The 14,918-nt window shown below is 35.6% G+C and overlaps 1 protein-coding gene across 1 annotated transcript; it reads left to right on the top strand.

Moving 5' to 3' along the window:
- The first annotated feature begins 9,901 nt into the window (after positions 1-9,901).
- Positions 9,902-14,918, top strand: LOC123836978 (beta-defensin 110). Its single transcript, XM_045866015.1, has 2 exons — positions 9,902-9,956; positions 14,770-14,918. The coding sequence occupies exons 1-2, from the start codon at positions 9,902-9,904 to the stop codon at positions 14,916-14,918; spliced, it is 204 nt and encodes a 67-aa protein (XP_045721971.1).

Below are 14,918 nucleotides of genomic sequence, written 5' to 3'. Positions count from 1 at the left end.
ACTGGATATTTACCCCAAAGATACAAATGTAGTGATCCGAAGAGGTACATGCACCCCGATGTTTATAGCAGCAATGTCCACAATAGCCAAACTATGGAAAGAGCCAAGATGTTCATCGACAGATGAATGGATAAAGAAGATGTGCTGTATGTATATACAATAGAATATTATGCAGCCATCAAAAGGAATGAAATCTTGCCATTTGTCATGACATTGATGGAACTGGAGGGTATTATGCTGAGTGAAATAAGTCAGTGAGAGAAAAACATGTATCCTATGATCTCAATGATATGAGGAATTCTTAATCTCAGGAAACAAACTAAGGGTTGCTGGAGGGGTGGGAGGTGGGAGGGATGGGGTGGCTGGGTGATAGACAATGGGGAGGGTGTGTGCTATGGTGAGCGCTGTGAATTGTGTAAGACTGTTGAATCACAGACCTGTACCTCTGAAACAAATAATACATTATATGTTAATAAAAAAAAATAAAGAAGATAGTAGGAAGGGAAAAATGAAGGGGAGGGAATTGGAGGGGGAGACGAACCATGAGAGACTATGGACTCTGAGAAACAAACTGAGGGTTCTAGAGGGGAGGAGGGTAGGGGGATGGGTTAGTCCGGTGATGGGTATTAAGGAAGGCACGTATTGAATGGAGCACTGGGTGTTATGCACAAACAGTGAATCATGGAACACTACATCAAAAACTAACGATGTAATGTATGGTGATTAACATAACATAATAAAATTTTAAAAAATGTAAAATAAAAAAAAAACACTAAGGGAATAACTGAACTCTCTAAACACAGAAAAAAAAAGTAAATTTTAGCTATCATTATAATATATGAAATACTTTAGCATGTATCCCCTTTATACAATGGTATCTTCCTGTATAACCACAGTGTCATTACTATATACAGGAGAGTGACATTGATAACACATTATCTAAAATAATCTATATTCAAAGTACATTAATTTTTTGATAATGTCTTTCATATCTATGAGGCTAATACTCAGAAAAATGGAAAAAGTACAAAGAGAAGTATAATAGTTGGCCCTTTACTTTGTTGTCTGTAAACATTTCCCCAAACTCTGAGTGCAGTTTCCAAGCATCAGAAACATGAATCTAAGACTGGAATAGAGCACTAGAACTTTGGAACTGTGAAGAGACAGCCCACAGCTGGTAGCTTCAAGGCAAAGAAAGTGATGGAAAACTTTAGTGAGGTCCTGTTGTTCTCATCCCTGAACTCAGTTAAATCCATGTGGGAAGACAGAATGATGTCCTATGGCTCTGCTTGATTTAGCTAGAGGTAGTAAATGATAAATTAGCTTTCTCTTCTGTCACAAACCAGCTGGGTCCTGTAAAGGAAAATGAAAGTTATCTCTGAAGGTTTATCTCTTTTTTTTTATATCTGTACTTTTTTTTTCAGGTGATCTTACTTGTATGAGCTTGCTAGATTTATCTTACTGTTTTCTTCCAGAGAGTCTGTAAAACATTTTTATTGACATAAGAAGTAATGAAGACTTTTAGTGGGGAAAGTACAAAAATAATTTGTATTATAAATAAACAGAACTCATTTGTTGGCTTAAACAACTTTTTCTCCATTTAACCAACAAATAGAATATACTTTTTTTTCTTACCATTTTTATTATCCAAGATGGTGAGAATTTTTTGATAAGTCTAAAAGGATTGGATGCCATACTATTACTGGAATAGATCATTTGTTTTATCCTGTAAGTGGTAAAGAGAAGTGAGTCTATATGGTACCAAGCACAGAGAGGAAAAAACAGTAGAATGTGGATAAAATGAGTTGAGAAAACAGTCCTTCAACCTACTTATATTTGACACGATAAGATATTTTTTGAATCAGTTATAGTTCTAACTTTAACTTTATGCTGCTTAAATTTGAATAAGAAATTTTTGCTTTGCTTTTTCTTAAAATGTAGATGCCATGGGATTTGATTAAGAAGAGCATTTCAGTTAAGATGTCTGGTTCTGATGTAGACAAACAGGAATTGATATCTGAATGCTGATACTCATTCCCCCAAATCTTTACAAGTCACTTAATCTTTAAGACATTTATTTTCATAATTTCTTTCTTTTTTTTTTTTTTAAAGATTTTATTTATTTATTTGACAGAGAGAGACAGCGAGAGAGGGAACACAAGCAGGGGGAGTGGGAGAGGGAGAAGCAGGCTCCCCGCTGAGCAGAGAGCCCGATGTGGGGCTCGATCCCAGGACCCAGGGATCATGACCTGAGCCAAAGGCAGACGTTTAACGACTGAGCCACCCAGGCGCCCCTATTTTCATAATTTCTAAGAAAAAAAAATTCTCAAAGAGCTATGAAGATTCATTGAAATAATATAAAAACTTAATTTTTTTTTTTTTTTTTTGCCTGATAGACTTTTAACACTCCTTAAAACTGTAGATAATTTGCTTCTAAATATCATTGGCTGGAACCTTAACAGGTGTAGGTCTACTACATATATGCACACAAACATAAATATTTAATTTAATCTCAAGAACACCTATAAGAAAAGTATAGTTAAGAGATTATTTTTTACAGATAAAACCCTGAGATTAAAATAAGTTAAAAAAAAAGAAGTTAAGAAGATTGGCTTCTGATTATTCAAGAATTTTTATTCTGAAAAAAAAAAAAAAAAAGAATTTTTATTCTGGGGCACCTCGCTGGCTCAGTTGGTAGAGCCTGCAACTCTTGATCTCCAGGTTGTGAGTTTGAGTCCCATGTTGGGTAGAGATTACTTAAAATCTTAAAAGGAGAATTTTTGTTTTAAACATGATATTTGGGGTGAGGGTATGAATGCCAAATTCTTTATTGAAAGGAATGGTACAAAGAAATAGAAGAGGATGATTTGGGAAAACTTCCAAAAAAAAAAAAAAGAAAAAGTAAGGCAAACATGCATGTGCTTCATTGACAAGATACCCCAGCTGCTATGGGCCAGCCAGCTAAGACTGATCCCTTTACTTCACTTTTTCCCTGTGTGCCCCTGTCAAAGAGATTGTCATGCCAGATTCTGTAGCCCCATTTTGTGCAAGTTGGTTACATGGCCACCCAATTCCATGATGTATTTCACTTGTTCTTTCACCTAATAAATCTCAAGGATGCACGTAAGTGGGATCACTTTTTTCAGTGGCTTGTTTTTAATGTCATTAGCAATTAATTCATATATTTTTCCAAGTGTCATGAACACTCGCATTTAGCTCACTCTGTCTTCATGTTCTGGTTTCTTGAAATTCTGAAGGAAGATTCAGCCATGTCATCGTTCTGGATCTTTATCCATTTCTTATGTTCTCTTTCTTCATAACATTAGTAAAGCCACATTATTATAGTCAAAGTAGTAAGACATGGACAGGTAGCTGGGAGGCATAAAACTCCAGGTTGATCTAACAGCTGATGGTGTCCTCCATGTTCTGTTGTTAATTCATTGGTTTTTTTGTGTGTCAAATATGGAAAATGGTTCACAGGCAGACTGGATCAGAAATATCTCTGAGACAACACAGTAAAAATAAGAGAATAGTACTAGGCTTCATGAATAAGATTTTTGTGCCATGATATGCATAATTTTACTTAGAAGGCATACATAAGTGGGTTAGGATGACTTTTGAATTGTTAACAAATTCCCATTCTTATCATATACTTTAAAATTAATATACATAAAAAGAACTATGATAATTCACTCATGTTCTCTGGACCTTACTGTATATATCTATGCAATAAAAAATCTCTGTGGTAAATTCTAATTCTAGGGTCTTAGGTGTCATAATATTGAGCATTTTGAACATTTTGATATTGGAATGGGAAGTGTCTTTGAAATGTGTGTAAAAGATGGATGGGATCACTGAGGTATCATTTTTACCTTGATGTTTTAGTAAGTTAAATCCACTACTAGTGGGATTATAATGCCCCTTAGGGTCTTCTGCAAAAAGGGACATTTTAAGATTAGTACAGACAGATGATATTTTATATGAAAATAAAATAGACTTTTCCTCACTGTCAGCTCTTTGCACAAAGGATGCAAATGGTCTCAAAAGTGATAAGCCTCAGTAGTCAGAACTACTTGCTAGGGCATGCCTACAAATTAAAAGGTTGTTTCCTTATTTCATGAATACCTTTCTCTCTCTTTCTCTGTGTGTTTTATTCTATGTAATAACTATAGTCATTCATTTCCACCATTCAATTTGGAGAGTCATGATATAGGAGAAAAAAGAAAAAGTGAAAATACAGCAATGAAAATGATGAATGGCTTATAGTTAACCAATACATGATGGTTAGGTTGACATTAACAACATTATTTTTCTTTTTTTACAGTATCTTAACTGCTTATATTTTTTCTTGTAGCTTTTTGGAGGTTTAAACTTCCTGTTCAAAAATGGGGTAAGAAATTTCATAGGAATAGTTTTATGATATAACTCTGGCTAGACAGATGTCTTTACTTTCTCTCTGTAAGTAAATTTCCTAGCAGTTATTTTAATCATCTGTGTGATTAAAATGTCATCTGGGTTGTGTATCAGTGGAATTCCACATCAAGGTAAAATGTAATCAGTGCCATAAGAGTGATTCAAATAAAATATTATGATGAGTAAAGGGGGTCAAAAGATACAAACTTGCAATTAGAAAATAAATGTCATGGGGATATAATGTACAACACGATGACTATAGTTAATAATATTGTATTGCTTATTTGCAAGTTGCTGAAAGAGTAGATCTTAAAAGTTGTCATCACAAGGAAAAACTTTTGTAACTAAGTATGGTGACGGATGTTAACTAGACTTACTACAGTGATATATAAATGTATATAACACAATGTATATAAATATCAAATAATTATATTGTATACCTAAAACTAATATCATGGTATATGTCATTATACCTCAACAACAACAATGAAAAAAGAGAGTGAGAGACAGAAGGACATCTGATCTACTGTAACTATCCTGAGACATCTAGGTGAGGAGTCTTCTAGGAAAGAAGATATATATCAAGATGGCTTGTATTCTAAGGAAGTTACTGGAAATGCTTTCCAGCCCTTAAAATACTCCCATGGAAATAAGAAGGAGGATGATTGTTTTATCTCAGCAAGAGTGAGTATCTGAACTAAATCTAACCTGACATCCTGAGGCTAATGTCACCTGGAGGTGACTCTGCATGCAAATTAAGAATGGCTGGATAAGGGCATATTCCCTGTAGACACCAACACCTTCTACCACAGTGGTGCCTGCTATGGACTGAATGTTTGTTTCCTCTCAAAATTTATATATTGAAACCTAATCCCCAATGTAATGGTATTTGGAGGTAGGGCCTTTGGGAGGTGATTAGGTCAAGAAGGGGAACCCCTCGGGCGCCTGGGTGGCTCAGTTGGTTGGGCAACTGCCTTCAGCTCAGGTCATGATCCTGGAGGCCCAGGATCGAGTCCCACATCGGGCTCCCTGCTCAGCAGGGAGTCTGCTTCTCCCTCTGACCCTCCCCCCTCTCATGCTCTCTCTCTGTCTCATTCTCTCTCTCAAATAAATAAATAAAATCTTAAAAAAAAAAGAAGGGGAAACCCCTATGAATAGGATTAGTGCCCTTATAAAGGGGGTCCTACAGAGCTCCTTCTGTGTTTCTACCATGGGAAGATACAGCAAGAAGATAGCCATCTATGACACTGGAAGCAGACCCTTACCATATGCCAAATCTGCCAGCATCTTGATCTTGTACTTCTCAGCTTCCAGAACTCTAAGAAATAAATTTCTGTTGCTTATATGTAATACATACATACATAAAATAAAATGAAATGAAATGAAATAAAACAAAATAAATACTATTGCTGTCAAAGGAAGAAATAATAACTTTTTAAAAAGTATTCAAGGAAGACATGACATAGGATGAGTGAGATTTGGTATTGAACAAGTTCCATGAAGGCAAAAGCACCTGTTTGGTTATTTGATCTTCCTAGAGGACAGAAGAGTATGTGACATATAATAGTAAAAACCCAATAAATATTAATGGAATGACTGGGTGGACATGTGGATAGAAGAAAAAAGCAAAACTGAAGACACAATCTTTAGGAATCCCCAATTTATGGAGCAGAAAAAGGAAAGTTACAAAGTAAGGAATTCTTAGAGAAGTGAAGCAGGAACAAACATGGACCCATACAAAGGGTATGATTGTTTCCAGGAGGACTTGTGAGTAAACAGTATCAAACATTAAGAATTGCCAGAAGGGGCACCCAGGTATCTCAGTCCATTAAGAGGCAGACTTTTGATTTTGGCTCAGGTCATGATCTCAGAGTCGTGAGGTCGAGCACCATGTGGGGCTCTGTGCTGGGTGTGGAGCCTGCTTAGGATTCTCTCTCTCCCTCTCCCTCTGACCCTTCTCTCTCTCTCAAAACAAAACAAAACAAAACAAAAAAAGAATTGCCAAAAGATGGGCCCCTGTTTGATAAAGTGAGCATAACTTAAGTTTCTAATTTTGAGAAGATTCCAGGCATGCTTGATTGTTTGAACCTCTGAGAACTAAATTACAGGATAAATAATAATACGAGTTTAAATAAGAGTGCTCAGGGTAAGTGCTTTTCTATGCTTCTATTTCTCTAAGTCTTGTGTCTGCATCACTTGAGTTTAATGAACAAAAAGCCAGTACTAACAGTCTCAACTCTCTGCGTCCAATGACCACTTGAGCTTCGGGTTTACACCATCACTAATAGGGGTTTTCATTAAGAATAGCCTAAATAGATGATGTTTCCATTCACATGTATTGAATCTTTTGCTAAGTGTTTTATTTGAATTGACTCTATTAATCTTTATAAGAGCTCTAGGAGGTTGTCCATTAGTTGATTAAAAAAAAAATGTATACAGCAGGCTTACGCCTCCTTAAACTCTGTTTAAGGACAGGGAAAAAAAATAAAATATTCTTCCCATTAGTTTTTTAACTACTCTTTCTCTTCATTTCAAAACATGCACATTTTTTTAAAGATATCTTTCCAATCATTTAGCAAGCTCTTACTTTCTGTATAATCAAATCCAGTCTTTGGTAGTATAAGTAATATGTAGAGGCACATATTTCCCCCACAAAATTTGGAGAGGTGATATATAAGCTAGAGGAAAACAATGCTTGCAAATATAATAAAATAACATCTTTCACATTATGATTCATAAAGACATGTTGATGGAACTAAAATAAATAAAATCAATACCATAAATATTTGTCTTGTGCCAATATGTGTAGAAATGAAGTTTTAATTTCTTTTTTTTTTTTTTAAGATTTTACTTATTTGACAGAGAGAGAGAAAGCACAAGCAGGGGGAGCAGGAGAGGGAGAAGCAGGCTCCCCGCTGAGCAGGGAGCCCGATGCGGGACTTGATCCCAGGACCCTAGGATTATGACCTGAGCCGAAGGCAGACGCTTAACCATCTGAGCCACCCAGGCACCCCTGAAGTTTTAATTTCAACCTCCTGTCATCTTGTAAAATTTCCAAAGGCCTATCACAATTTTGTATAACTTTAATATATATTTCTTATCATGACAAGTTAGTGTTGTGTTGAAAAGATTTTCACAATTTTCTGGTCCATTTCAAGGAAGATATAATTATTAAACCTGAAGGAGAAAATACAGATGAGTGACAAAATCAAAATTAGAGATTGCGATAATTTCGCCCATTACAGATCCTCTTTTTGTTCAAGACTTAGAATATTGTTTCCAAGAACCCTAACACAGATACAATGATATAAAAGCAGAATGAGTGAAACAAATAAAGAGCTAAGGGAAGGCAAAGGAAGAGGTAGTCATGTTTGTGAGAAACTTCCAGGAAAACTTTCAGAGAAGGGATAATACTGAAGCAAAGGGCACGAACCCTATTGTTTTTGTCTTCCATGGATCCTGAAGCCAAACTTAACATTTGGTAGATTCTTAACAAGTAGTTGTTGAATTAATAATAATTGAGGAGGATGAAAGAGGAATTCAGGATGTAGAGATGAAGAGATAAGAATCAAAGTTGTAATCTTGGGGTGTCTGTCATTTTCTCTCCTGAAAATATAGTATTAATGCAAAAGCCTAAATCAAGGGTTGGTGAACTTTTTCTGTAAAGGTGAAATTTCAGATAGTAAATATTTTGGGCTTTACAGGCAACAGCTAGCTCCGCTGCAATCCACTTTGCCATGAACAGAGGCAGCCTAGACAACACATATACAAATGGGTGGGGCTGTGTTCCAAAAACTTTATTTATAAAAACAGTCAATGGGCCAATTTGGCCTGAGAGCCGTTTCCTGACCCCTGCTCTAAATCCACAGGGCTCAAGACATTTCATGTGCCATGGCTGGATTACAGATTTCATTTATTCCTATTTTCTAATAGCCAAAACTAGAAAAAAACCACCATAGCAATATGGCTGTGGATGTGAATTGCAAAAGACTTAATGGGCAGGGAAAAATGATCTGTAATGAACAGGAAAATATTTCTTTCTGCCCTGGATCTGTGACATTTTCTATGCCATCATATAAGACTATTATAAACAATGGATGACAGAATGGAACAAACAGATATATGAAGCTAGAACGAGATCATTCCCTAGCATCATTCAGAGGTGAGAACATCTGCTCTTATATCTTTGTAATGAATAAAGAAATACAATTTAATATTAAAGCTTGAGCAATGCCAAATAACTGTCATGAAGGTACATGGTAAATTTGCATTGCGTCTTCCTTAGATAACTTCATTCACACACGCAGAGAGTTTATTCTATGGCAGTGTAGTTCCAAAAGCCAGTTTCATCTACCATGGAGTTAGTGGCTACAAGTAGATCATGTTGAACGCTAGGCAGTCGAAAAATTTTGAGGATGCATAACTTTTAAGAACAATCTTTCAGTAGACCCACCCTGTCATGGTGTCTTCAGAAACAACTTTGAAGTTAACAAATGAAAGATTCTAGATTCAAGTGATTTCAGACCCTTTACATAGCAAAAGCAGATGTCCCTGTGGGTGATCTGGAACAAATGCAAGAAAACTGAAGAGTCAGAACATATAGAACACTTGTGGTATTTCCTTGCTCCATTATAATTGTTTATAAATATGTGCAGGAACAATCAATTAAAATATATTATTATCAAGGGTTCAAACTTATAAGGAGTAAGACTTATATCACATCTCCAGAAAAGCCACCAAACCTCCTGATGTGCTAGCTAGGGTGAAGGGTATTTAGGATGGACAGTAGAGGAGGGAGAGGGTAAGTACCATTTGAGACCCAGCAATCAATAATAGTGATAGAGGCTAAGATTTATCTCACTAACATCTTCCCCCCCCTTTTTTTTTTTAAGATTTTGTTTATTTATTTGACAGAGAGAGACACAGCGAGAGAGAGAACAAAAGCAGGGGTAGTGGGAGAGGGAGAAGCAGGCTTCCCGCCGAGCAGGGAGCCCGATGTGGGACTTGATCCCAGGACCCTGGGATCATGACTTGAGCCGAAGGCAGACGCTTAACGACTGAGCCACCCAGGCGCCCAGACGTTCAGTAATTTAATACTAAAATATTAGAATATTTGGCAACATATGTAACATATAATAGAGGAATGTATTGCTATAACATTTCCACCCTGATGTTTTAGCAATCCAAACACATTTCCTCTACAAGTCTCTTAAAGTTTGTATTTCCAGGAGAGTCTATTTAAGGTAACACAGGTGGGTTTTACTTTTATGGGAAAAATTTAGTAATAATTCTTGTGACTGTGTTCTTTGAGCATGGCACAATTCAACCAAGCATACAAATGTTCTCTCTACTGATAAGGCTCAGTATTTAAAATCACTTCCCAGGAGAAGCTATAAATAAAAGGATTCTCTGTTTTCTTCCTTGGAAACCCCTGACTTGAAAAAGATCTGGTGACACTTTTTTTTTTTTTTTCCTAAGAAACTCCACCATGAAGATTCATCTCTTTTTCTTTATTCTGCTCTTTTGGGTCACAGTTTTACCAGGTAACATGAAAATGTTTATGGGCTTATTTGTGCTAATGAATTTGAGAAGACATAAGTTGTTTCTTGTTAAAAGTATGGTAATAACATAGGGATTAAAAGATTTTTATACTAAATGCAATGTGGTATTCTGGCTTGGACCCCCGAATAGAAAAAAAAAAATTTAAAGACAGTAGTGGGAAAACTGGTGAAATGTGAATAAAATTTGCAGTTTAGTTGATAGTATTATACCAATGTTTATTTCTTAGTTTTGATAATGTAAGCATGGTTACGTGAGATGTTACCATATTGGGAGTTTCACCTCTATTACCTTTGCAACTCTTCTATATATCTAAACTGATTTCAAAACAAGGAGGGCACGTATTGCATGGAGCACTGGGTATTATACGCAATGAATCATGGAACACTACATCAGAAACTAATGATGTACTCTATGGTGACTAACATAACATAATAATTAAAAAAACCCAATTAGATCAATACATTAGTCTCATCAGCTTCATTCTGAAGCAATTTGTTAGAATCTATTTTTACTGGAAAAAAATGTTCTTTAGCATAATCAGCTGATAAGGAATAAATGGTTCAGTATTAGAGAAAGATCTATTTTGCTTTTTTTTTTGGTTCTTTTTAACGTATACCCGTATACTACCTCCAATGAGCAGAAGCCTTTCTTACTATTCCGTTCTCAGTATATAGGCAAATCATGTCTGTTGTTGGCCTTTCTTTCTCTATTTCTGGTCACTACCTTTCTCTCTCAGTGCTACAGATCACATGGATGTTGAGTGTAATACCTTGTACACAAGCTATGTTTTTCATGAGATTTTTTTCCCACCCTCAAAGGCTACCTTTTCACATCAGGTATGTAACAAGATTCTCTCCTCCTGAGTTAATGTTTAAGTATGAATTGTACAGAAATAGAATAATACATTTTGGAAAAGAAAAGACCATTGAGTCTACTACCTTCTTTTTAAAGAGATTAAGATGAAAGGATTAGTTTAAGTCTACCTAATTGGCACTAAAATTAGGCTCAAATTCTCTACCTCTCAGGAAAATATTCCTTTTTTAGTACCTGACTGATTTCTTTAGGCCCAATAGAAATTATAATAGAGGCCTAGGAGAGTAAATAACTTGTTCTTTCATTGTAAATATTATAGAGTCAGTCAAGGCAATCTAAAAATGTATACAATGCTTACATAATAAACTGCCAAATTATCATTTAAAAGTTGCAAGTGGATAAAATTCTAAATAGAGATCAGATCAAGCATCATTGAAGTAACAAAGAAATACAATTAATTGCTCATCTAACTAAGAGAATGACTTCCTTTCTCTCCATTCAAAAATTCCCTCCATTCAAAAATTCAAAAGGATCTCTGAATTTTTTTTTCCAGTTCTAGAAAGGGCCAAAAAGGAATTCTATACAGATTCATATAGCTTTGAACATGTGATAAATCTTTTTCTTCTCTTAATTTCAACAATAGCTAGCATGACTAGATCACTATATCAAGCATTTTTCTGTTTTAGTCACTTATTTTTTTTCTTCGTAACAGCTATATCAGGTGCTCCTACCAATAATTAAAGCTATTCATGCATTTATCAACAAACTAAAAAATCATGTGTCCTGCAGACTTAGAAATTAAAAACCAGTTGGGGATACAGTAGCAAAAGTTACAACATCAGTGTTACTAACTTTTTGTATATTTTTTCTTGTATTTTCAAAGTAAGGCCACTGTCCTTGTTAAACACACATCAACCAAACTTTTAGAGAACTACCATTACTGACAAAAAAGAATCTCAAATTAAAAAAAAATGTCTAGATACATATTTTTTCCACAAATTTAGAAAAGATGTGGTAGGAAATATAGACATTGTAGAAAATAATAAAGCAATAAGGATATTGTCTTTCAACTTACAGTTCACCAATGTATGGTTATTGACTTAAATTTCATAAAATGTCATATGTATGGTTCTTTTAGATTTCTTCAGTTATTTTTTATATCTCACTTGCAAAGTATAAAAGTCCTTACTCAAAATTGAGGTAGAAAACCTCGTTCTTTTTCCATTCAGACAGTTACAGATGAAAAGATGTCCAGATAAAAGCCATTCAACTGTCTACACTGGAAAATTTCCATTGAAGTCACTTAACTTTCCTCTTCATTTTTAGAGGCTATAAATGCACCAAATGTCTAGAACTGAGGTATTGTTTCATTCTCATGTATTGTTTTACTTCATCTGCCAAACTAAAAAAAAAAAAAAAATGTGTTATTGCCAAGAATCACTTCTCTTTAAATCTAACATGTACTTTGAATATAAAATAGTATAGTTTTTTAAAAAAAGATTTGTTATTTATTCATTTGAGAGCGAGTGTGAGTGAGAACATGAGCAGGGTAGAGGGTCAGAGGGAGAGGGAGAACCAGACTCCTCACTGAGCAGGGGACCCAACGTGGGGCTTGATCTCAGGATCCCAGGATCCCAGGATCATACCTGAGCGAAGGCAGACACCCAACTGACTGAGCCACCAAGGTGCCCCAGGATAGTATGGTTTTGTGCTGAAAGAACAGTCATGATTTTCCCCCTGTTTCCAACGAGGTCAATGGTAGCCTAAAGAACAAAATGGCAGGTGAATGAAAATAAAAATAAATTGTGGGTTGAAATATATTTTAGGAAATATCTTGCCCATTTCTAGCTTATATATTAAGTAAAACTTTGTATATTGTTTAAAGAAATTCCCTAGCATGTGAACATGTTAATAGATGCAGTCTGAATGATACATATGAAGTGCTTTGTGAAAGCAGTGGAAAGAGAGCTTACTTCCCTGAAAGTGATCAGAAGAGACTTCAGAGAAAAGACAGTATTTGAACAATGTATCTGAGGCTGAAAACAATATGTTTGGCTTATCACGGCATCACCAGAACAGTAATTTTAATCACCGAAAACAGTATTTTCAATTAGAGGCAACTTTACCCCCAAGGAGACATTAGGCAATGTCTGGAGAACTTTTAGATTGTCACAGCTGGTACTGTTGGTATCTAATGAATAGAAGCCAAGGATGCTGCTAAACATTCTTCAGTGAACAGGATAGCATCCCACAGCAAAGAATTGTCCAACTCAAAAGGTCAATAGTGTTTAGGGTGAGAAACCCTGCACTAGGGATTGAGTTAGAGCTTCACAGGGAGTATGCCTAATAGTGGAATGAGTGGGTGGGGGGCTTGCAAAGATGAATATCAGCAATCCAAAGACACAAGCTTGGGGAATACTTATATTTAGAGCTCAAAATGAGAAGAAAGAAGACAATATTTTTAGAAAGGTGAAATAAGACAACCAATGAATAAGAGAAGGGGTGAGGTCAGTTTAGGGTGGAATACGGTGTGACAAGTGTGACAGTCCTCATGTCTAAAGTGAATATAATTCAGGTTTCTGTCACTGGCAAATCATCCATGGGCTTGATAATAGCAATTCCTTAGAAGTTATGCAATAAAAAATGACATTTAGAAATTAACATTTAATCTGTGCAAAGTAACTATTTTTTTCTGCTGTAAATTGTGTCATATTCTGCATTCCTTCAATTATAGTTAGAAGAGAGGTCATTTTAATAGAAGAGTTAGGTTTTAAATCAACTATTTATACCAATAATATAGATAATGTAGCTTTGAGTCTAGGTATTCATTAAGAAGTATCACTACTCACCACCAAACTTTTGGAAATGCAGACGGAATGTGTAGGTAGAAAGGCCTGGTCTTTAAAGGGACTGATTAGAACACCAAACCTAATTCATGGTTGAAATTAGTGGCAAAATTTATTTGCTTTCATACCACGAGTATACAAAAATATTTGAGTCTGCCCTTTGGTCAGCAATTGGCAATATTTAGAATTTTCCCACACCAGTTCCCCTCAATCTCACCACATGAGTAAGGTGATTACTTATCAAAAGTGATGTGTATAAAAAAAAATACTTGAAAACATAGGGTTTCTGAAAACTCATGGGCCAGCACATATTGTGAAATATAAAGTTAAAATATATTTGGCTTGGAATGAATCTTACAACCTATCAGACCAACATCTCCCAATTCCCCAAATAGCTCCAACTACCATAAATATAAACTTTAAGTGAAAGTCAATCTCCAAGCTACAAGATAAAACATGTAGTTCAGAGCACTGGTAATGTTAGCAATCTTGTAATGGCAAAAATGGCCTCACCCTCTAGTCATTCCTATTTTTTAAATCAACGCTGTCATCAGACATGTGTATAAGTTAGATAATTTCTTTGTGGAAGTAAATCCCAAAATACCCAGGGAAGTTGTAGGAATTCAGACAAATTGCTTAACATTGCCTCTCAACATTTTGGAAAAGTAAAATCAAGCTGCAGTAGAAATCTCTTGAAGAACCCAAAAAGTACAACGTTTTGTCTAAATAATGTTTGTGAGAGCAGAAAAGAGAGAGTTCAAATGCAATTGGATAATTGTAGAGACTAAGCCTGAGAGGTCAATTATAAACACTTTTTGAACTGTTGATTTGGGGAACTATCCTTGAGTTACTATACAGTCACTTGTAAGGAAGCAAGCTGGCACACCTAACTCAGGTCCAAGACACTTGCTGATTTTCAGGATTTCCCTTGGACCTAACTTAGGTCCAAGACACTTTCCTGATTTTCAGGTACGTTCACTTAAACTTGGCTCAATAGGATTTTCCGTCATTAATTAGAAGGGGGACATATTTTTTGACCTACACGAAAATCTTTTACTTCTTGGACTTTCTCCTTTTAAAATATGGGTGTGTCACAGCTAAGTTGCTAATTTCAGTCATTCTTTCCTTCTTACAGCCAAAAAGAAATATCCCCAATATGGTAGCTTGGATTTGAGGAGAGAGTGCAGAAAGGGTAATGGCCGATGTAGAGTTGAGTGCCATGAAAGTGAAATTAGGATTGCTTTCTGCATACGACCTGGAACTCATTGCTGCTTGCAGAAGTAA

The sequence above is a fragment of the Mirounga angustirostris genome, unplaced genomic scaffold (genome assembly GCF_029215605.1).
Source record: "Mirounga angustirostris isolate CCGP_5_RB_7025 unplaced genomic scaffold, mMirAng1.0.hap1 SCAF_8, whole genome shotgun sequence".
Classification (NCBI taxonomy): Eukaryota; Metazoa; Chordata; class Mammalia; order Carnivora; family Phocidae; genus Mirounga; species Mirounga angustirostris.
Note: the sequence above shows the minus strand (reverse complement) of the source record. Positions and strands in the feature narration are given on the sequence as shown.

Bases quoted from the DNA above. Each gene is read 5' to 3' on its own strand.
- LOC123836978 (XM_045866015.1), top strand. From the start codon at position 9,902: ATGAAGATTCATCTCTTTTTCTTTATTCTGCTCTTTTGGGTCACAGTT. The intron at 9,957-14,769 runs GTAACATGAAAA...TCCTTCTTACAG, and splicing joins TTGGGTCACAGTTTTACCAG to CCAAAAAGAAATATCCCCAA.